At 34.7% G+C, this 24,043-nt stretch overlaps 1 protein-coding gene across 2 annotated transcripts; it reads left to right on the top strand.

The window, feature by feature from the left end:
• Positions 1 to 15,463: 15,463 nt before the first annotated feature.
• Positions 15,464 to 23,775, top strand: LOC108978316 (protein MLP1 homolog). Of its 2 annotated transcripts, XM_018948532.1 has the most exons (9): positions 15,464 to 15,790; positions 18,669 to 18,935; positions 19,054 to 19,427; positions 19,512 to 19,715; positions 21,272 to 21,560; positions 22,221 to 22,391; positions 22,536 to 22,838; positions 23,220 to 23,300; positions 23,448 to 23,775. In XM_018948532.1, the coding sequence occupies exons 2-9, from the start codon at positions 18,689 to 18,691 to the stop codon at positions 23,582 to 23,584; spliced, it is 1,806 nt and encodes a 601-aa protein (XP_018804077.1). In that variant the 5' UTR covers positions 15,464 to 15,790; positions 18,669 to 18,688; the 3' UTR covers positions 23,585 to 23,775. The 2 variants fall into 2 exon arrangements, with proteins under 2 accessions (XP_018804077.1, XP_018804078.1); XM_018948533.1 differs by lacking the exon at positions 22,536 to 22,838 and having other exon boundaries at positions 15,466 to 15,790.
• The last annotated feature ends 268 nt before the right edge of the window (positions 23,776 to 24,043 follow it).

Below are 24,043 nucleotides of genomic sequence, written 5' to 3' on the forward strand. Positions count from 1 at the left end.
GACATATACCTGACATCCATACGTGGATAACTAGACAAGATGGGGGACCTGGATATCCACCTGACCCAAACATTTAGCGGGCGTGGGTGCTTCATATTATATGGCCTCTAAACAAATTTAAAAATAACATCAGTCCATATTGTTCAATATGTACGAAGTTCATGGATGACTCTAATCATGTGTTTTTCCATTTTTCTTGGTTTCTAAACATAAGGTAAAAGTTAAAAACTGCACTAGGTGTTAGTTTAACGGTGAAAAATTTTACTGCATTTATGCTGATCGGGAAACAGTAGCTTCCATCATGTCTAAATTAAAACAGTTACAGGAGAATAGGCGTCAGTCCGTTCGATATAAAGAGGAGACGTAAAATATCTAGTCCTCCTACGAAGTAATGGAAAATAATAAAGAAGTCCATTGTGTTCAGATGATTGGAAAACAGAACAGCGAAAGACAGCACAGCATTATGGTAAGAATCATCAAAGTTAACACCAAGTTTTCAGCCGACTGAGGTCATTTATTGGCCATGGATATCGAAAAATTGGGTTTCTGTGATGAAAGCAACTATTAATTATTAAGTATATGGTAAATGGAAGTTATAGGAGAATACAGTGTAAAAAATTTTTACTTAAGGCGATTCCTAAATGTGGAAACTCATGTCAACTATTTAATTAAAAAACCCATCTGTAATCAATCCATAATTGTTGAGCATAGTTTTAGAAATGCACGAGATACGTACATTTTTCTCTTTGAAGGAATACTTCACTAAATTTAGCTTGTAACTTTCACTATGCTGTTATAACCTAATTGGTGACTGAGTCATATGTTACCTTTTTGAGTATTTTCGAATTTATTCACGATTAACTTGCACAAAATAGCATGAGGCACATCTGATCAAATTTGAGTCGGACTGGTCCATGTGTGTTGTCCAAATACAAATTTTATAAACATTTTGGAGACAGTGTTTGTGGATAAGAAAAAGCGTTACGGTTATTCTAAATTATGAGGTGAATGTCTTAGCTTAACAACTTCTAAAATATAAGTACATCAAGCTTAGAAAAGAGCTATCGAATTTCTTGGAGCCTCTAGGCAAAACAAAAATGTTCAACTCCCTTATTAGAAATTAAATTTCAAATTGTCTTCTAAAAAACTTTGTAGATTAGAAAAGATAATTTACTCATAACCCGTAATAAGAATAACAAAAATATAAAAACTTTGTCAGTAGAAGTTTGGGCTAAGGCGTGTCTTAAACGAAGCAATCACCCACTCAGTAAAAATGTTTAGAAATATTCACGGAAACAGTACGAAAGCTAAGAGCATTTAAAAATGTAGATATATACATATTTATGTGTGTAAAAATATGTTTTTACACTGTTGTCATCCTACGCAAATTTTCGAATGTTTACATTAATGCTAATTTTGTGCTTTGAACTTTTCTAATACTTTTTTTTTTTTTTGCCTTTTGTCTCTTAATTTCTTTCAATAAAATTCATAAAATCGTCGGACATTAAATATTTTATGAAGCAAAATTCAGCAAGAAAGTCACAAGAAATGAGCACCAAGTTTATATATAGTTCATTTATGGGTAAATAAATAGGTAAGCACATGAGCACATGTTTACAAAATTTTAGCATGAAAAAAACTTTGATGTGCCGCTGTTAAATACTCAACATAAACAAAATTGATGGCAAGTTTAATGAAATTAATAGAGCACATCCTTTGTGAAAAGGCGACGAGCTGACGTTATTGTTGTTATTGTGGCTTCAAGCAGCCAGAAAATTGCGCAAAATTAAGGCGAAAAGAATGTAAGTATATACACCATAGATATACTAAATAAGCGCACAGAAGCTGAAGTCGCTCTCATAAAGACGTCAACTAAATGACAACAGAGAAACAAAAACAAATACGCACACACACAAAGCGAACATTGCTAGTCGTGTGATGGCCAAGGATGCAACGAACGCTAAGTTGACATGCCTACAAATCCATAAAGCGCTCGCATAAGAAACGGAATATTTATTTATGTGCAACGAAAAAGCTTGAACCGATTAAAGGCGTCAGGAGACGGCGACAACAAGGTTATTGGCTTTGATGGCGAGCCGTATGAGTGTTATACTGATTTTTCGCTCATTTGCTTCCATTCAAGCATAGTATTTACATACAATATACATACACTATTTGTGCGTATTGGTGCTCTCGCCAAAAGCCAGAGATTGCTATGTATAGTATACAATTCAATTAATATGCTGGTGCAGACATCTCTGTGTGTGAGCTTTTCTAGTGCTCACACTCATCGATAGTTTCACTCGTTATAACTTTTAAATGACCTAACGAACATACATATATTCATCCAAATACATGTATGTATGTATATGGTATAAATGTATATATATTTGTTTTATAAATTGTTATAAGTACTTGCGGATATTCGCAGTGGGATGGATCTATTTGTTTCGTAAATAATGAAGAAGTTCTTCACACAGTTAAAATTTAATGTTGAAAAATCATTCATTGAAGTTAAATATGCTTAGTTTTCTGTATAAGATGCTTATGGGGTATATATATTATATATGTACCATATAATTATGGGTTTTTATACGTAGAATGACACCTCGGAGACCCTTTCAAATATGTAAGTATACATATAGCTGATCAGCTTGACGAACTGGGTCGATTAAGTTATGACAATTTGTCTGTATATACGCGAACTGGTCATTCAGTTTTATGGGATCGATCTAAAATTCTACTCATATCCTTTTTTCCTAAATAAGTTACTCATTTCAGGGACCACTATAGCATATAAATAGCTCCCATCCAAACTGATAGGTCATATGAAACTTTCCATTTCTATTTGTACATAAATTTATTACTATAAGGTGCGCTCCAAAGTAAGCAGTATTTAAAAAAAAAAAGAACAATTGTTTTTTTCGGTCAATTTATTTTATTCAAAATAGTTTTTAATACAGCTTTTTGCACGATCAAAAAGCACGTCGAACGAGTATTTTAGCTCGTTGGCCGGTATGGCCACCAGTACATTTTGAATACGGCGAGTGGTTAATGGTTAGGATGTGATTTTTGGTAAAATAATCGGTTACAATGATGTCCTTAGAATATTGGATTCTGAGCAATTTTTGGTGGTCAGTTAATTTGTGCGGAACAAACCGTGCACACACCTTTCCTTAGCCCGAATGTTCGGTCAATATGCAATAAATCCATGTTTTGGAGATGTTCAATTTCATTTCAATGATTTTCAATGTTGATTTCGGCTGATTTTTGATGAACTCACTCACAGTTTCGATAGAATATCCGGTAATTACCGATTCTGATTGGCCCACATGTTGATCATCATTTAATGTTGGCTCTTTGTTCAAAGCTCATTTTCGCACGGATAAAACAAGCATACTGACACTTTAAACACAATAACTTCACCTCCAATCTATGAAATGTCATGAAATTAATTCTCACTGGATAATCGATAAAGATAGCAGATTCTAACGCAGTCGACATATAGATGGCGCCACCAGGGGGCGCTAGATTCAAAAATTCCTTTCTACTTTGGAACACACCTTTTATAACACGCTTCTATATTTTCAAATTTAATTTAACATTTCTGGTTATCATACAGCGGCTAATGCAGAAAAATATTGTACGAAACGTGCATGGATATTTCAGTAACTTGTCGAGTGGTCACAGGCACGGGCTCGTTATTCGAGTGACGTTCTGCGAACGAACGGATAAGCATTTATAACAGTCATAGTATCCTCAATTTGGCGAAGCCTCAAAACGAGCGTTCACCGAGTTCTCCCTTCCCTCATGTACTGATTTCAAAAGATAATCGATACACTGTTCTTAAAGCAAATGGAACTGTCAATTTTCACAAACTAATCATAAGGACTTTTTTTTTTTACGACCTGGCGCTGTTTTCACGGTACTCTTTTTGAAAAAATTCAGCTTTATCGGGATGAGTCGAGCAAGAACGCGTTTCATACCCAAAATATCCACTAAAATCATTCCATCCAAACAAGATGTGATGAGCACTCTTGCCATCACTCTAACCCTTGTATGACGATTTTTAAGCATCATATCCTTAAACAGAATCACCGTAAGATTTTTCCAACATTCAAAACGATTTCGCGCACAAAATTTGTTTAGAAAGATAAAATTTGAGAGGCTACTAAGTTCGGGGTACTTTTTTGTCAAAAGCACTCTTGCCATCACTCTAACCCTTGTATGACGATTTTTAAGCATCATATCCTTAAACAGAATCACCGTAAGATTTTTCCAACATTCAAAACGATTTCGCGCACAAAATTTGTTTAGAAAGATAAAATTTGAGAGGCTACTAAGTTCGGGGTACTTTTTTGTCAAAATGTTTATAACCGTCTCTTCTGTCCTGGCTACCGTTTGCCCCGGTTCACTGCGATTAGCCCACTTTTCACCACCAGTCGACGATGGATGTTTAAGTTACCAACTGCTCGAAAATTCTACTGATTTTTATCTTTATCAATATCAGAAACCAAACCTTCTCCGATATAATATTCGATGGGTAGTATCTGGTCTATTCTAAGTTGCCAATTGTATTTTGACACAAAGACTTCTTAGCACATCATTTTCAAATTTTTTCTTCCGCGTAGTGTTATCATTATTCAACTGAAAGCTGTTGAGCTGTAAGTTATTGGAAAATATACTGACACAAGTGCCATTCACATATTTTTAGTAGCAGAAACTTCTTGGCATGTACCACCATACGAGGTGTGTTCAAAAAGTACCGCGAATTTTGTGTTTTTTCAAAAATTATTTATTTATTCATGAATATMTATTTTGTCCCCTTCAAAGTAATCCCCATGAGATATTATACACTTGTGCCAACGGTTTTTCCAATCTTAGAAGCACTTCAAAAAATAATTTTTTTTTTATCTTCTTCAGCTGCTCCTTCGATAACGTCTTTATCTCGTCAAGAGAAGCGTAACGTCGTCCTTTTATGGGCCTCTTCAGTTTAGGGAACAAGAAAAAGTCACAGGGGCCAGATCTGGGGAATACGGTGGCTGCGGCATCATTAGTGTGTTGTTTTTGGCCAAAAAGTCGCGCACAAGCAAGGATGTGTGAGCAGGGGCGTTATCGTGGTGCAAAAGCCAATTTTTGTCACATCTTCTCGGCCTTCTGAGAACATTTTGTACCACCGATAAACGTTGCTTCGGTCCAAGGTAGCTTGTCCGTATGCCACAGTCAAYATTCAGAATGCATYCGCGCACTKAATTTCGTTTTTCACATAAAATTTGATACAGGTTCTTTGATCCATTTTTTTGAATAGGTAAAAATCGAATACAACCCAAAACACGTGCAAGCAAAGCAGCTGTCAACAATTAAATGAACATTCAAACATAACGCCACAAAAAATTCGACATTCGAATATACGTAACCCGCGAAAATTCAAAATTTTTTGAACACACCTCGTATATCATTAAGATACCAGCAATATTTGTAATTCTTGATGATTTTTGATTCATCAACATTTTAGTCGTTGGCATGCGAGGACATTCCAGCGTTTGGTTTGATTTGGTTTGGTTTGATGGCTGATCAAAGATCACACTTAGACTAATAATGTAGTAATTTGTGATGCCATAGAAAGGAACTTACAAATTGGCGAAGCGCTTAGTAGCCAATATATAGTTACACAGACGCTTCACTTTAACACCCGCCAGTTCGGTGGGATGTCCAAAGGTATGCATCCCCAAGTGAGACGTCCTAGTCCTTTTTGTACAAATGTGACGACTGTTAAGTATATTTTTTATTACTTAGAGTAGACTCTATGTATCACACTATCAATATGTCGAGTGTTTTGAACCACTTGAAAAAATTCTAAATCGTAATTTTTAACGAAACTGTAGAAATTCAACAATTTAGCCAAATATTTTAAACTTCTTGGGAAAACGAAATGGGGTAAATATTTCAATATTTGATCATGCTTTATAGGCCAATATAGTAAAAGGACTTTTGTTCAACGTTTATATACTCAATTAAATCGTTTAAAAATATCGCCAAAAATTGCCACATTAAATGTCATTTAGAAATATGTATATTTCTTTATATTCGAGAAATGAAGTAGCATATCTTTTAAGGTTCGCTCTGAACATACTAGCAGTTTTATCTTAGAGGACAACAATATTAAACTAATTCTCATGTGTACAAAAATTGTGATATAAGTTTACAATGTGCGGTCACTTCAAAAGTCAGTGTAAATATATAAAATATGTATAATTGCCAAGAATACACATGTTATCGTGACTATGAATTTGCTCTATGCTTGCATGTAATATCAAACATGTGCATACATATGTACATATCTAACATGCATGGTGTTATATGGAGGCACAACTTGGCTGGCGCTTGTAATTGCTCGAAGTCATGCACAATTTCGTTACTTTGCATGTCTTTTTACATAAATATATACAGAAGCACATTTGTACATGCTGTTGTACTAATATTTGCCATGCCTTGTACACACATGACTAACCGCATTCTATCCACTATGATGCCGTTAACTTCTCATGCAATTGACTTTGAACTAACATGTTGGTAATGGGGAAATGAAATGCAACTTGACTGACAGGATATTAATATTAAATAGACACCCACGTAAGGATTTCCAGACGCCACACATAGGGGATATTCAAACCCACGTCCTCAATTAATTTTAATGTTGCCAAAAGGTCATTGACTAGAGTGCGGCTGCTCGTTATGTGTTTAACTTTATTAGTGTTTACGTACATACAGGGTGTGAAGCCTCACAAAAGGATATTTATAGAAAACATGGAATATTTTTTGTGGAAACAAAGCTTTTGATATATTTTTGTTCGTATAATTTATTTGGACTATTCTTTCACTACAATTTTAATCAAACAACAATTTTTCTGACAAAAAATTTTCTCTTTATTTATTCGATCATCTCGGGTATTATACCCGACGTTTTCAGAACGGATGTATGCTTTAAGCTCTACATGGTTCAATCCAAAGAGAGATTTCCTCTGCCTTAAAGATGTCTATGGTAAAAAAAATAATACTTTTTTTTGCGAATTTTTTAATTAAATATAGATTGAGTAATATTATTCTGACCTTTTGTATACCTAAATAAATGTCAAAGCTGTTCACTGTCTATATAACGATAAAAATATGGCACACCCTGTATATTTAAATATAAGTTCAATGCAAACCTGCCGCAAAATCAACAAGCAAATTGTCAATGCCTGAACGATATGTGCTTCTCGCAAAAAAATTAAAGTTTAATATCGCAAAACGAAAATTTGCTTGACATCAAGAGGATGTGCTTTGACTCCAAATTGTACAAGTGCTTTAATATTGTTACGTGTATTTACACAAGTATATGGCAAACTAATTAGTATTCCATATGTTGTAAGCAATATGCAATGTGAAGTCTCCACAGGCAATAGGCACGGCAATACAGTTAGTAAGACATAGATTTTATCCTGTCGAGATGCCCCGTAAAGTAACCTTGAACTAGAGCTGCATTGTCGTTTGATTACATTTCTTCCAATTGATCTGAGTACGTTTGCTAATTCTGCTTAAAATGGAAAAAGTTAACTTTCTTTGAACAAATATTTCTTTCTAATGGAAAAACTCGCAACAATAGATTGTTTGAAGACTACGAAGCTTTACATTAAAATCGGTATTAAAATGTTTAGGACCGGCACAATAAAGTCGACTGATATATCTAATATATTGACTGAAATAAGCGATAAAATTCAAACGGATATTTGAAAATCTTTATATAAGATATTAATATAGCGGCAAAGGGTAGTATTTACGCAATTTTTACCATTTTTGATTCAAGGGTAAATTATTAAGAGAAAAATATTCTCTATGAATTTCACTAATACAATGTGATTAAATTAAAAGAATTTTCTTTTATTTCTTCTCCTTCAAAGTAGTCCCTTCCCGCTGCAATACATATACATATGTCAACGAGTTTTCAGTCATCATAGCACTGGAAAAATTATTCGCCATCAGAGCCTTTTTCGATTCAGCTTTTATATCAATTGAATCAAAACGGTGTCCTCGGAGTGGTCATGTGAATTTGCTGAATAGCCAGAAGTTACACGAAGGTGCATAAATCAGGCGAATGCGGTGGTTGCAGCACGATATTAGTTGAAAATGTGGCGAAATGATCACGAATAACCAATGCTGTATGAGATGGTGCATTATCGTACTTCTTTGTTCAATAAATTCAGACATGATAAAAATCGAAGAATTCACTTTTAGAGCCTTCACAAGACGACGCATATCTCAAATACTAATGAATATATTGATGTGAAATATAACACAGATGTCACTAACAGTACATATTAACAATTTTCAGAGAAAAATTTACCCTTTCAAAAAATACGCAAAGTATAAATTAACTAGAAAAAACATTAACTTCGGCTGCACCGAAGCTAATATGCCCTTCTGGTGCATTTCTTTTAGTAACCATTTGTTCAGTTTGTATGAAAGCTATATGCTATAGTAATCCGATCTGAACAATTTCTTCGGAGATTATGTTATTACCTTCAGCAGTAATCCATGTCAAATTTCGTGAAGATACCACGTCAAATGTGAAAGTTTTCCATACAAGAACTTGGTTCTGATCGTTCTGGTTGTAAGGCAGCTATATGCTATAGTGAGCCGATCTGAACAATTTCCTCCGATATTACATTATTTGTATGAGCAATAACCCATACCAAATTTCGTAAAGATATGTGTGCCAAATGAGGAAGTTTCCTATGCAAGCATCGCATTCCGATTATTCATTTTATATGGCAGCTATATGTTATAGTGGTCCGATATCGATAGTTCCGACAAATTGCGAAATTTCAAAACGATATCTTAAAAATTCAGGGACTAGTTCGTATATAAATATATACAGACGGACAAGGCTAAATTGGCTCAGCTCAACATACCGATCATTTATATATATACTTTATAGGGTCTCCGATTTGACAGTAGTATATATATCTCTCAGACCCGATCTTACCAATTTTTATACTGTAATATTTCCGGAAATATTATGTACCTATATTGATGGAATATATGGATTAATTCCTGAGATTTGGTATTTCATCTATCATCACCCTCTGCCCATTGTCCAATTTTGTAATGAAGATTGAAAAACCTTGAAAGAAATATCGCAAATCCTATAAAATATATTTGCATGGAAATTATCAACATGACGAGCTGACTTAATTTAACAACGTCTGTCTGTCTATACGCGAACTAGTCTCTCTGTTTTTGAGATCTCGTTTTGCAATTTTATCGCAAGTATTTTTCTTCTGACAAAGCTGTTCGTTTGACTGAACCGGATCGGATCACTACATAATATGGGTGCCATAAAAACTAGACGATCGGAATAATCGAAAGCATGTAAAATGTGATCCATTTGGAGGCTGGCCACTATTTTAAAGAAAAACCACAGTCTGTAAAAAGATGCTTAAGTTTTGAAGCTTTCTGGTAGTCGTAAAGGTGGTCCTCATGTAAGAGGTGGACTCAGTTATTACACGATTTTTTTTATTTTCGAACAATAGGTACATTACTTCAAATAAGTGGTAGGCAGGCTTGCTTCCGCTTCAAGAATGGATATAAAATACATAAAGAAATTAAATAGAAAAATTTTCTTTAAAAAAAAAAATTTCGTATATAGACTCACTGAACCAATTCACTCACAATGAAAAAATACAAAACTCAAACTAAGTATATATGTATATGTCATATTAGTAACTTTCTGTGTGTGCCGCAATTAGCTGAGTATTGAAAATCCAACAACAAAAGCATGACTTGAGCATAAATTCGATTTTCGCATCCAAATTTAGCACACATTTTTACTTCCACTTCACTGACATATATTTAGCGGGTATTCATTTGTGTTGCCAGCATGCAGAAGGTAGCCAGAAAATCTGTGTGGAGCATGTGGAGATTTATGGAATGGGTTTTTTGTGGCTTTATTCAAAATAAAAACCGCTTACTTGCTAAACAGAATCAAACAAAAACACGAGCTTACACGCACACACTCACGCAAATACAGTTTTCTATTCAAACAAACAACAAGAAGCACACACAAGTATAAATGCTGGCACTTACACGCATGTTTGTATGTGTGTACACTTTTAGCGCTGGCGCCATTGTGCCCTCTCTCTCCCCACTCGCTACTATTTTTATAGCCTTTTAGGCTCGTGCTGCTTGACACTGATTTTATTTGACTCTTTTTGTTGTTTTTGTGGTTTTTGTTGTTGCCGTTGCTGCTTACTTGCGTTCTTGGTCTTGTCGATTTTGCAAACAAAAATATTAGAATGCTTAACGCCACTTTATTACTCGACTGGCATACGCTAAGCTGCACTAAAATATACACATCCATCACAGACACCCACATACACATAAATATGCAAACTAAACATTAAAGGCTGGCATTCATAATCGCACTTCTCACATCCTTTGATTTTGCTAGTATGTGTGTGTGTGTAGTTGTTTTGTGTGGCCACGCTTATACCCCACTCGTGCACGTAATCCCGGCAATGAGGTAATTGGACCGAGAAGCAAACTTTTTATTTTAATTTTGCAAAACTTTTCACAAGTGCTTAAGGCTATAAATTGCCATAATCTCACTCTCTTATTATTTTCTTATTTTTCTAACTTGATTGAAATATTTTTTTTATTATTCAAACGAGTTTCCACTTTTCATTTATTTATTTAAACGTTTTTTTATTTACGAGTATATTATTTTTTCTTAATTTTTTTTAAATTTTTCACATTTTTCCTGCTGTAACACCACACTCTGCGTCCTGCGCTTTATTTTTGAGTTACACGCATCGCGTCCATCGTATTGAAGTGTTCCTACGCAACTGACAGCTCGCTTCGCCACTTGGCTGGCTAGCCGATTTCGTGGCAACAACGTGCACGCGGTCAAAGCTTTCAACTTTGTTCGCATCGCTCCCGTTACACATCGCCAGCAAATACAACAACTTGCGCTCGACTCTGAATTTCTACTCAATTTAACTTTTTTTTTTTTTGTTGCTTACACTTCAATTGTCAGCTGTGTTGGTATGTATCGCGCGCTGGCGACTTGCCTGTGTAACAACACACACAAAGGACACTTTTATGAATGACAGCCATTGCCAGTGGGTACACTTTGGGAAAATTGAGAATAGTTCACACATAGCGTGGAGTGTGGGAGGTGCTATGGAAAAGTGCTTATGTTGAGAATGTGGGGTTTTCTTTTATACTGGATCGATTTTTACTTTTAGGGTTTTATATAATGATTTCTGGTTCCAAAGACTTGTTTTGGCGTTAACTAGAAAAAATCATATAGGGTAGTTGAAAAATTATTTTCGTACTTCTAATGAAACTTGAATTTATTTTTTTTATATTTATAATGAATTTTAATGAACCAATGTACCGTTTTCGTAGACCACTTTTTGTCATTTTTCCGTTAGAGACGTTATTCCATCAGTGGAAAACTTTTCGGCTTTCTGATGAAGCCGACTTCAATAAGGGTGTTCTGGATTGAACGAAACAAATGGTAGTCCGGTGGCGCAAGATCTTATAGTCTTTGCCGAGTCATCAAGTGTGTGCTCTGGCGTTGTCCTGACGGAACTGTTCGTCAGTTCTGGGCGTTTTTATTCGATTGCTTGCTTCATTCTCATCAGTTGTTGAAAGTAAAATGTAGAATCAATCTTTCGACCAGCCTGGAGTAGCTCATAGTGGATGATTCCTTTCCAATCCACTAAACACTCAGCATAACCTTTCGMGGCGTCAATCTTGGCTTTGCGACAATTTGTTGAGCTTCACCACGCTTGGACCATGATCTTTCTCACACTTTATTGGCGTATTAGATACACTTTTCTCCTGTTATCATTCGTTTTGAGAATTGTTTCGATTTTATTTCAGCAAAGAATCGCAGATGTTAATTCGATTAAATTTTTCACAGACAATGTATGTAGTACCCAAATATCGAGCTCTTTTTGTAGCCAGTCTTTCTTAAATAGTTGAAAAGGGTTTGATGATAGACATTAAGTTTCATAGCGATGTCATGGCAGCTTATGTGATGACCCTGGTCAATCTTTTCCACAACTCCATCGAATTTTTCAAAGATAGGTCGACCAGAGCGAAGTGCATCTTTCACATCGAAATTTCCAGAGCGGAAGCGAGCGAACCATAGCAGTGCAACACGAACTGAAACAGCATCGTCTGCGTAAACTTTACGAATTTCTTTAGTGGCTTGCGTGGAATTCTTCCTTCTTCATTATTTTCACTCATTTTTGAATCTTTCTAATTAAATGATACTTAAAACCTCACCTTTCCAACACTATATGGTATGACATAAAGTGATTGGTAGTACTGGAGATATACGACTGCAACGATATCAACAGATGATAAAATATGAAAATACTTTTTTGACTACCCAAGCTATAAATCTCGGCAATGAAAGAAGAACAATTCTCTCAAGAAAGAGTTTAATCAAAAAGTATGACCTCCCGACTATCTAAACTCTTAACACATGACTGCCTAATACAACTTTGTAAAGTGAATATTTTGTACCAGTTTCTAACTAACTGCACAATATAACTATTTAATTTTTAAGAAAAATTAAAAAAAAAACTAGAACTGAAAGTACTACCACGTAAAGTTAGAAGAACTTATTTTCCCAAATTTCATCACTGTAGTGAAAGTATCCTTCGAAAGCGTATTACTTGGGAAAAATCACCCACACATTCACATATACATAAGTACATTTGTAGATACGATAAAAGCAGCTGATTGCCGCAGCTTTCTGCTCAAGTATGCACGCTTAGGACATGCGCTCACTCAGCTGCACGTGCCTCCATAATAGCTTGAGAGAATAATAATAGTATAGAGAGATTGTATAATATATTTACTGGCTCTCCCAAACAATCACAAAAGGAAAACATAACAAATAAATTCAATGAAAAGTATTGACAGTTATTGCTTCGAACGAAATTAATCACAGCACAAAATAATGGCTGAAAGCTCTGTACAAATAAAAGTTTCTCTTTTCATGCATATATATATATATATGTAATTTAGTATTTAGTATATATTTACGTACATCTGTATGCGTGCATTCAATTTGTATTATTCTTTGTTTTTTGCCGGTAAAAACAATATTGTGGCGTCTTCGAGTTTTCGCGCAATTATAAATCAGTGTGTGTGTGTGTACACGTTTGCCTGAGCATAAATCGTTTTGAGCGCTTGACTTGATAATGTAAACAATTATTTACATGCAAGAACAACAACTTTTACTTTCACAGCATATTTATAGAAGCGTAAATACACCAATAATTAATTTATACTTAACATGTCAACTGAAAAGTCCCCGGCCTACCATAGTAGAGCATATAGTTTTGACAATTTTTTGTATTTAACATAATTTTCTTCAAGGATGATAAAGTTAGTATAGCAACCCTCCAACTTTTTAAAAATATTTGTATAGTACGATTTGTCCTTTGCTTCAGTTTCATCGATTAACTCTTCATTCAACGAAAGTTTCTTCCCAGCGAGCATTCTTTAGAGATCTGAGAACAAGAAATAGTCGCTGGGCCAGATATGGAGAATACGGTGAATGCGATAGCAATTCGCAGCTCAATTCATGGAGTTTTGTCAAAGTTTTTACTAACTTTTGTATTGTGATTGTGAAACAACACTTTTATTTCCTCAAAATGCGGCCACGATTTTTCAACGATTTTGTGCTTCAGATGATCCAATATTATAGTCGCTGTTGATGATACTTCCTTTTTCAAGGTAGTTAGTAAAAATTATTCCATGAGCATCACAAAATACAGACGCCATATCCTTGTCAGCCGACTGTTGCGTTTTTTCCAAGCTTTGTAGCGGGTTCATCGTGTGCAGTTCAATCGAATGACTCTCGATTGGACTTTGGAGTGAAATTTTGGGAACATTTTCCATATATTGTCACATGCCAATGCAAAACCTTGGGTTTATTACGCTTCTACATCTCCAAACACTGCTTCGAATCATCAACTCGTCTTTGTTTTTGGTCGAAAGTGAGCACTCGCAGCACCCATTTTGCGCAGAGTTTTCTCATACCCGAATATCCGTGAATGTTTTGATGTACATATACGTTATGTTGATACCTTCAAAGTGCCTAATGTCTCGAACAACTTCACTTTACGGTCAGCTAAAATTATTTAGTGGGCCTCTTCGATGTTTTTGTCGGTAAAAACCTCTTTTGGGCAGTCACTGCATTCTCCGTTCTCGAAGCCAAGATTTTACTACGTCTAAACTTAGCAACCAAGTTCGGAGACTTGTCATCGAAGCAAGTTTTTTTCTTCAACTCTTCTATCAACATCCAAAATTCTATTTTAACCAGTTTTTTTCACAATAACAAAAGTTGCTTCACTCAAATTGATTTAATTCACAAACTACTATTCCGACAGCTGACATGTCCTTTTGAGGGTTAAGGCTAAATAAAAATTATATGCATTTAATTCTAGTAACGCCATCTATGTGTCAGGTCGGGGACTTTTCAATTGACCTGTAATGAAGGACTATACATGGATGGCTAATGGATGAGTATTTTTACTGAATTCTTGAATAAAATTTTGAAGTTAATCGAGTATATACTATCTGATCAGGATGACTATAAACCGAACTAAATAAGTAAAATTTTAATATAAACCTCGACTGGAACCTGCGGTGCTTTCTGGGAATTTGGTTCTTTCTTTTTCGTTTTTGACTCATTTTTGAAAGACTACTTATTCGAATGTTGGACAGTTTCGATGCCATGTTCATAAACCCAACTCTATCTGGGAAGAGGGATGCATTTGATAGATATAGCGTTGACAAACTTTATAACCAAAATGTATTGAGTTGATCTATAAAAGATGTTGAATTTCTCTATCAACCTACGAAAAATGTATCAATTTGGATGCGCACGCAGTTTAAATGGTCCTGTCCAGAAATTTGGTCAGATGGTACTATAACGATTTGGCACTTTGCCACTTTTTTTTTTTTTTTTGCTGGAGTGCAAAATGCAATCAAAATGCATTTATTATAACAGAACTCATATATACATATGTACATATAATACTTGGTAACTTTCCTGTATACCATAACTTGTAGGCTTTAAATTAATACGATGGAGCTAATATGCAATTCCAATGAAGGCATAAATTACTAAATTTCAACAGTGCCAAATAATAAGAAAAACACAACGAACAATAACAACACAAACACCAACTAGAGTCGTGATTTGAATAACAAAAAACGCAGCTCTCAGCGCAGCTTGTCACAATGACAGATACAACTGCTGATAGCTGATAATGCATAGAAGAGAGCCACTGACGATGGTCACATAGCCGAAGATCGATTGCGCTGCCGATGCCCTTTTGAATGCCGAACGCGCAAAATGCGGCTCGAAATCTACTTTCAAGCTGTCCAACAGAGCAACGAATGACTCGCGGTGTCCATCAGCAATCAGTCGGAAATTGTACGGATGCACAAGTTGCTGAAACGCGTTACCGTTCAGGTGGTGGAAGAAATGTACTAAAGTAGGACTTAATTTTAAATTTAAGTATATTCAAGAAATAAACGCAAGTGATAAGCAAATACAACGGCGATAATTAAAATCAAAACAATATTTATATAAAAACTTTTAAATCATAAAAAAGTGCAGGTGCAACTGCCGTGCCTAAATATATTGTGTGTGTGTATTTGTGAGGAACGGAATTTAAGAAATTATTTTTCTTGTAATATATCACGTTTATAATTGGTAAGTTTAAGCAATTTTATTTAAAAAAAAAAATGTATATAATTTATTAGCTACCAAAACCGACATCTGCGAAGCCCGTTTTATATACCTTTGTCTATGTATTCGAATTTTCGAAGTTATTCTACAGTTATCGGTGTTATATAACTACTTATGTATTTATTTACATTTACACCTCTCCGTGGTGTAGTCAAGCTGCTGTTGAGGCCACTGTCGAAATAACTTTCGCGGTCAATTTGTGTAATTGCCTGCACGCGGTCACGATGTCCGTTCTTTATTCTGACTTCGCTTTGCACGTACCTTCCGCTGCTTGCCAGCTTGCATGCTTTTACTTTCCACTCAATTCTTTATCACTTACATGTCATTTATTTTTTTTTTATTTTTTTCTTCTTCTTCATATTTTAATATCACCTCTTCGTCTTCGTATCGCGCTCGAGTCTCGTCCAGCGTCCGCTACTTTATGGCGACAAAATCGGCGAAACTGCAGCCGCTGTAGACTCCAACCCAGGCAGGGCACTCGAAGCCGGCGTTGGCTCCTAAGAGACGCAAAGCGGAGGCTTTGTGATGGTCTATTGAAGTTCGAGTGCGTATTTTTGATTTTTGCATACAAATGAGTCCCTCTATGTGTGTATGTATGTACAGTTGAGACTGCAGAAATGAGCACTTTTTGTTTTGTTTCGGATTTTGTTTTCTGAAATCGAATTGAATGAAATTTTTTTCATGCTGCTTCGATACACTTTGATCTCTTTGCTGGTTGATAATTTGCAGTTTCATTTCATTTTCGTTTATTTTTCTTGTTGGCACTTCCTTTGCAATTTTTTCAAAACATCGCAATTTTTTTGCGTGCACCTCAAAGTTATTCAAGCGATGAAATAACCGCTAAATATAAAAATTTTGAATTATTGCTTTTCGCAAATATTCGCGACATTTGATTAAAATTATTTACTTTATTGTTCATTTATTGTTGGAAAAAATATTTATATGTTTTAATTAAATGAAAAAAAACTGCGAAAGCTGAAGATTAGTATACTAATTGAAATTGCTAGTTCAATTATTTCCACTTTCTAAACAAAGAAATGAATAATATATAATTTAGATAATATTTTTCTCCTTTTCTACAAAAACAGAAACTTATTAATGTGTCTACTCAAGAATTTAACTCTTATAATATTTTTCTTGTGGTTATTGCAATATAATAAAAAATACAGGCACTGTAGTTTCTTAAGCTTATCTTGCCGTCTAACTACTGAGCCGTCTACAACTCTTAACTCATTGTCAAGATAGTTATATCCTTCGATCTTTTTCGACTGCCCCATATATCACATTTGACTATAGAACTGGTACAGTTTCAGCTAGAGTACACTTTGCTACTAAATATATCCACGCTTTGTAAAAATTTTCATAACTGATTAGTAATGTTTATAATTTATTACATTTTCTAATTTTTTATTTAAAATAATTAAAAAACAAAAAATACTTTTTACGTCGAAAAACAATAATACAGCAATTATTTATTAAATAACAATTTTATACAATATAAATCTTATCTTTATTTTACACAAGCCAAGTATGGAAATATAAATCACACGCTCTGGTGGAAACTCGTCGCATTATGCATATAAATAACCAAAAATAAATATTAAAATTATTTAAAAAATTATCGCAATGCAAGCAACTTCATATAAATATTTAAATTATATAAATGCATAAATAATTGATTAAAAATAAAATCAATTAGTTTACACAATTTAAAAATAAATTTTATAAAACTTTAGCTTGAAATCTAAAATTGTTGAATATATTTAGTAAAATTTTGCGGTGTCAATTTATTTGTACTACCATATATTTTATATGTATGTGTACGTGCGCAGTGGAAGTCTAACGCCTACAATCCCTTAAAATATTCGTAATATTTGCATTCTAGTGCCACTACTGGGCTGAAAGCGCAAAAGCGGTTTGTGAATTTTTCTATCACTGACTCCAGTGAACCCGGCGTGTACACAATATACACACAAACTCGCGGTTATTCGAATTGGATTTCCTTGATTACTAAAGGCACATAATTATACTCATATAAACATATGTACATACTTTTAAATATATTTGCAATAAAATGATTTTATATATAAACTTTATCACGTGAACAAAACAAAAATTAATAATTAATACTATTTAATTAAAATAAGCTACAAAAAACATTTTCAAAAAAACTTCCAACGCTTGGTGTAGTAAGCACTTGTTGATAGTCAAATCTGCACCCACAAAAACAAAACTAATTTTAATTATAAAGTGTCGAATAGTTGCTGATAAGCTGTCATAGTAGTAAAAAGCACAACAAAAAAGATTAACAACAACAAAAACGATTAACAAAAACAAGATTTTAAATAAACTATGTTTTTGCAGCGTTCAAAAACGTTCAAAGTTCGGACCGTTCCATATATTTCTATATACCCACCTAAATACATTCATACATACTTATGTTAGCATAATGACTCGCACATAATTTTACATGCGTGTTTAGTGTTATGTTTTTATGCAACTAACGATTACCTCATCCATTTTTTTTTTAACAATTGAGGCTTTCCGTCTGAGCGCTGTATTCAATGAGTCAAGTTCAACATAAGTTTTGTCTCATGGCGCACAGATGCCTCATTTTTATTTATATGGTCAGCGGTATACATAGGTAAGTATATAAGTATATGTAAATATAACAGAACTAGCTTGAAGCCAGTGAAATTTTATTCAGTGATAAGCAAATAGAGCTAAGAATAATAATATAAATATACTATATATGTATAATTGTATATATGTATAGTATAATGTATACAATATATATGTATTCGTCGTTAATTTGGTTTTTTTTTTTTTTGTAATTTTGCAGTCTAAGTTTCCTACTTTAAAATGGTGCTAGAAGTCAGCGTCGATCCAAACCCCGAGCAACAGCAGCAGTCACAACATCGAGCGGACGCTGTGGAAGAAGAACCGGAACCAGTAATAGAGGTGACCACAAGCGGCAGCGTAATCTTCGATAAAGCTTACCAAATGATGGAGCGATTCGCGTCAATGCGTATCGGACAATTTGTGTTGGAGCGTGTTGATCGTGTGTTGCGCGTCTTCGAGGATACCGCCAAATGGAGCCTGCCACAGGGTAAGTGAAAACTATTGAAAAGTGTAAATTCCGGTTATTTTTGTTTTTCCTTACTAAAACTACCTTCTACTACCATTTACATAATATTGCAAATATACTAACTCGCTTGCCTCCACAGATAAGGCAGATTCGACTCTGGTGCGCCCTTTACCATGGCTACCATTCCTCGTCTTAATCGTATTCTTACGTCAAGTACGCATTTGGCTATCGCTGGCAGCATTACTTATCGGTGATGGTCCGGTGACCGCTAGCAGTATCGTCTATTTCATACAGACGCGTCGTCGCAAATTGCGCTCCATACGCATGCACGGCTTGAAGGCAATACAGCAGCGTGAGGAAGAGCGCAAAGCTATGCTTTGTGTGCATGAAAACAGTTTGGTGATGCGAGTGGGAAAATTACTCAGTACGGCTATGTGCCGGCCGCGCATTCATTGTGAACCAGCGGGTGTAGTGTTTTCGCCACAGAATCCTGCTATGCGTGAATTGCTGCGGGTGTGTATTGACACTTTGCTTTCGTAAACCTTATTATTTGTTCCTGTTTTATTGACTATGCATATATCCTTAACGGTAATGTAGCCCATCGAACCACCGCGTTTTAGATTTAAACGTCAGCGTGAGGATGACAGCCCCGAAGTAGAATTAAGCTGTTCACAGTTGCTTACGAAATATGCTAATGAGAACTCCGAAGATGACTCTGATTATGTACCGCTACAGGAAGAGGACGATGACTCGACTATATCCGCGAATACCTCTAACGATACGCAAGGTGAATATAACATGGTAAGTGTGTGAGATTATATTTGAAAGTAATTTACATCTAGGTCACTACAATGTATATTTTTAAGATCTCGATTTACAAGTTTTATTGCTTTTTGGAATAGAAGTTATGATTTTCCATCTGTAAATATAATTAGTTCATATTCGAACGGAATTCAAGCGAATTTATCATATGCAGTCCACTCAGTTGACTGTCTATTGGAATTTGGAGTGAAATGATGGAGTTATATTTCATCCTTTGCACATATCGATGCAAAAACTCTAGTTTTTTACGCTTGAATATATTCAAGCACAGCTCCAAATTATCAACTCGTCGTTGTTTATGGTCGAATTGAGCTAGCACACTTTGTGCAGAGCCTTCTCATACCCAAACATTAGTGGACGACATGATATGCACGTTCAGTTGATTTAGAGTGCCTGCTATTTGGAACAATTTCACTTTACGCTCATCCAAAATTATTTATGGACGGTTTTGCTTTTGGTCAGTAACAACGTCTTTTTAGACCCCACCGTTCACTGTCTTCGCTGCTCCTTTCTCGAAGTCTGTGTTACGTTATTATACCACTTGTTGAGGTATCGCAAAGCTGATAAGCTTGGTAGAGAGCGCACACTTACCCCAATCTCATCCAATTGGAAACGAATCGGTACTCCGCTGTGGTCTAACGTTGAATCTAAATATAATAGAGCTCGCGTGGGCGTGGCTCATGTACGTTGTGGGTACATATCTTGTCGGACGCAAGAGAGAGAGGTGAAATTTCTTCTTAACTGTCTACATTTGTTGAATCATCTTGAAAGACAGATTTTCGATAAACCTGCCAAAATTTCTGGGATATTTATTAGACACTGTAGAAAATTTTTATTATTTGTGACCGATTATTTGATCAAAAATCACATTTTAATCATTAACAACTCCCCGTATTCACATGATATGGCATCGTGCGACTTCTTCCTTTTCGGAAAATGAATTTGCCGATGAAAGGATGCGTTATGCAGACGTAGTGACCATTCAAAAGGCTTGCACCGGCATACTGGCGGTCATACCGGCCAACGAGCTAAAAAACAAGTTCGACATGCTTTTGGATCATGCAAAAAGCTGTAGTAAAGCAGAAGAAGACTATTTTGAATAAAATAAATTGATTTTTCCGAAAAAACTTTTTTTTTTTCTGTTTTTTCTTGAAGTCCTGTTTAATTTGGAACGCACCTTGTTATATAGGTTTGAAATCACATAGGAGTAGCCTTTACACCTTCCCAAGTGGAATCCAGATCATCTTTGGTGCGAGGATCAGCCTTACGCCCGAAGCTTAAACAATAAACATTTTTTTTTATCGCATAGTGCCACATCTAACACTTTGAAATTAATTCACTAGAAACATTACTCTCTTAAAGTGCTGTAGAAGAATACTATCAAATTCGGTAAACCCTTATCACTAATATATCAGGGTGGCTCCACTAAGGCATCAACTCTGCTGCTCTGTTCTCTTTTACTATTACAAAAGAAAATATATATTTTCCTCGAAGATTTCTTCTAAATCTTATTCATTTTATTTTCTCTAAATCAGGATACAAGCGATGAGATTCCAAAAGATCAAAGCTTTTCCGAGAAAACAGAAACGACAGAAGAAAAGTCACCAAGGGAAAAAAAAGTACCAATAATAGAGATCAGTGCCAAAGAAGTGGGAAATACTTCGACACCCAACAATGATCATAACGATAAGAAGGAGCGGAAAACAGTTAAATCGGAGATTGATAAAGCGGTAACAAAGTCACCGAAAACACCACACACGCCGTTGGATAATGGCCAAAGTAAAAGTGGCAAGAGCGGGGGGCTGGAAGAAGAGGCGGTAGTCGGTAATGGACATTAAATAAATTACTAATAAGCTATGCCTTTACGCTTTTAATTACTATGTTACGATACATTAGCATTAGCTCTTTTTTTATTACAAAGCTACCTTTAAATATAGAATAAATGTAATATAATATGATAGTAACTTTTTACAGAATCGTAAACAACCATAATAGATATACTCACCGAATTAGTCGAAACGAATCAAACATTAATCAAAAACAAAATTTTTTTATCGAAGTGGAAAAGTTTATCGAAAAATTTTCTTATCGAAATCGAAACAAATTTTTTAAGGATCATCGACATTTTTTTCTCAAAATCGAATTTTTTGTTATCGAATTTTTTTTTTATAAAGTTCTGAAATCGATACCTATACAAATAAATATTTAAATAAGTGTCTTTTATAAAATAATACGCACAGATGCCGAAATATATAAGCACAAATGCGATTTTAAATCGATTGAATTTATTTAATATCGTTGCTATGGTCTCCTGGAATTCGGTTAGCATAGATGGTTTAAGTAAAAAATTTTTCGAATTTTCCAAAAATTACACAATTTTTTCACACTTTGTAATGGCTTTATGGTTTCGGCAAAATTTTTTTTCGTTGCAAACACCCTAAAAAACCAGCATAATTCTCTCTTTTGTGCCGCTCTCCCACACAGTACAAACACAGGCAACACGTGAGGTCACAAAACCTCAAAATGCAAAATCGCTAAATCTTTCCAACGGTCACAACGATGAGCAAAAGAAAGCAACGCCTGGACATGAAAGCGCCGCCCACACCAAACCGCACTTGCCGCCACAATTATTGAGCAACGTTGTTTCCAATGCAAGTAATTATCAATCGAATGACATTACTTTTTATAAGAACTTTTATAAATATTTATAAATATATATTTTAGCTGTATTTAATCGATAGTATTTTGCTTTTGTCTTTGTTATTCCCTTTACATATTCAATCAAACCTGATTCCAAAGATCCCAGTGATGGAAAATTAATAGATGCCAATGATGCTTGTTCCGATAAACAAATTGAAATCCCAACCAATAATCCAGTACTACCTCAACCACCAACACCACCACCACCGCCACAACAACCACTGTCATCTTCCTCAACACTTTCGTCTCCATCCTGCTCCACCACATCCTCCATCTCCTCGTTAGTTTCGTTTACGGCCAGTGATGATTTTGTTGTCGACCACGATCGTAGTGATCCGCCGACTCCAACGCCTTCACTCAATACGGCATCGTCGGCAGAGGACATCTATCTGAGTCCGTTCGGTGTGTGTCTGATTTTCTGTAACACTAAAATGCTTGTTTGAATTTGCTTTAGAGTAAGAGCTTGACTAAATTTTGAAATTATTTTATTAGGAACTTTTAAAAAATAGTTTGCTATTTAAAATTTTGAATTCAAAATTTCCACACACACTATTTTTGCTTTGTAAGCTTTGTATTTATCTAAACCAATTCATAATACAATTATTATCCGCTTCATATTTTTTCATTCATCCTTTCAATCGCCCATCCTTTTTTAATGTGTAAACGCGGTTCATTGATCTGCAATGACCCTTCACTTCTATGCAATTACAAATCAGTTATAAAACTTCTTCATATTTTGATCCATGTAATCAAGCCTAATATTTTTTAACTTTCTTTTTCAAGGCTCTCCCCCAAACTTCAACTCATTTCATAAGCCATTATCCAGCCAACAGAATATGAGTTCCAAATTTGGTGATGTAGAAGGTAATTACGCTTTAATGATTATATTTGAAATACATTACTATATAAGTACAATCAACAATATTTATAGATTACTATAAATATTACTGTAATTATAATGCTAACCTAAATTTTGGTATTATAATTCACTAATTAACTTTCTTTCTTCAGATGCAGACCCATCCGTTGAAGATGGCGATGAACATTCTCAGCATGCCAAACAATTCAAATCTCAACCTGAGCATAAACCACAACATCAACAGCAACAACATAAACAATCATACCGATACCGCAGAAACCGACGTTGAATCCGTTAATTTTTATACTATACTATATACATAATACTTTTAATTTAGTTTAAAATATAGAAGTCTTTGTAGGAAGTACGATTTTAATTTGTCTCTTAAATAATATGGATTTCAATGTAATTTTTACTACTAAATGTTAAACAAATAAAACTTACGATAAAATCGAACTTTCTTTGAAAGTAATATAATAACTCTTTCCAGTAACTAAATTCATGTAGAGAAATTAGGCAATTCAACAAAGTTCAAGCCTCGAAAAGTAATATTGACTATCCACTTATAAAAATGGATTTAATTCGATTGCGGATTCTAGACGGTAGTCTTTTCCTCAGGCATAAAAGTAAAACTCAGAGAATTCGACAACATCGAACTCAATACGGATGGCGTTAACAATGTTTTAAGATACATTGTCGTATTTAATTCCATAATATCTTTAGAATTATGTTTTAATTGCTCTAATTG

The sequence above is a fragment of the Bactrocera latifrons genome, unplaced genomic scaffold (genome assembly GCF_001853355.1).
Source record: "Bactrocera latifrons isolate USDA-ARS-PBARC rearing strain unplaced genomic scaffold, ASM185335v1 scaffold_12, whole genome shotgun sequence".
NCBI lineage: Eukaryota > Metazoa > Arthropoda > Insecta > Diptera > Tephritidae > Bactrocera > Bactrocera latifrons.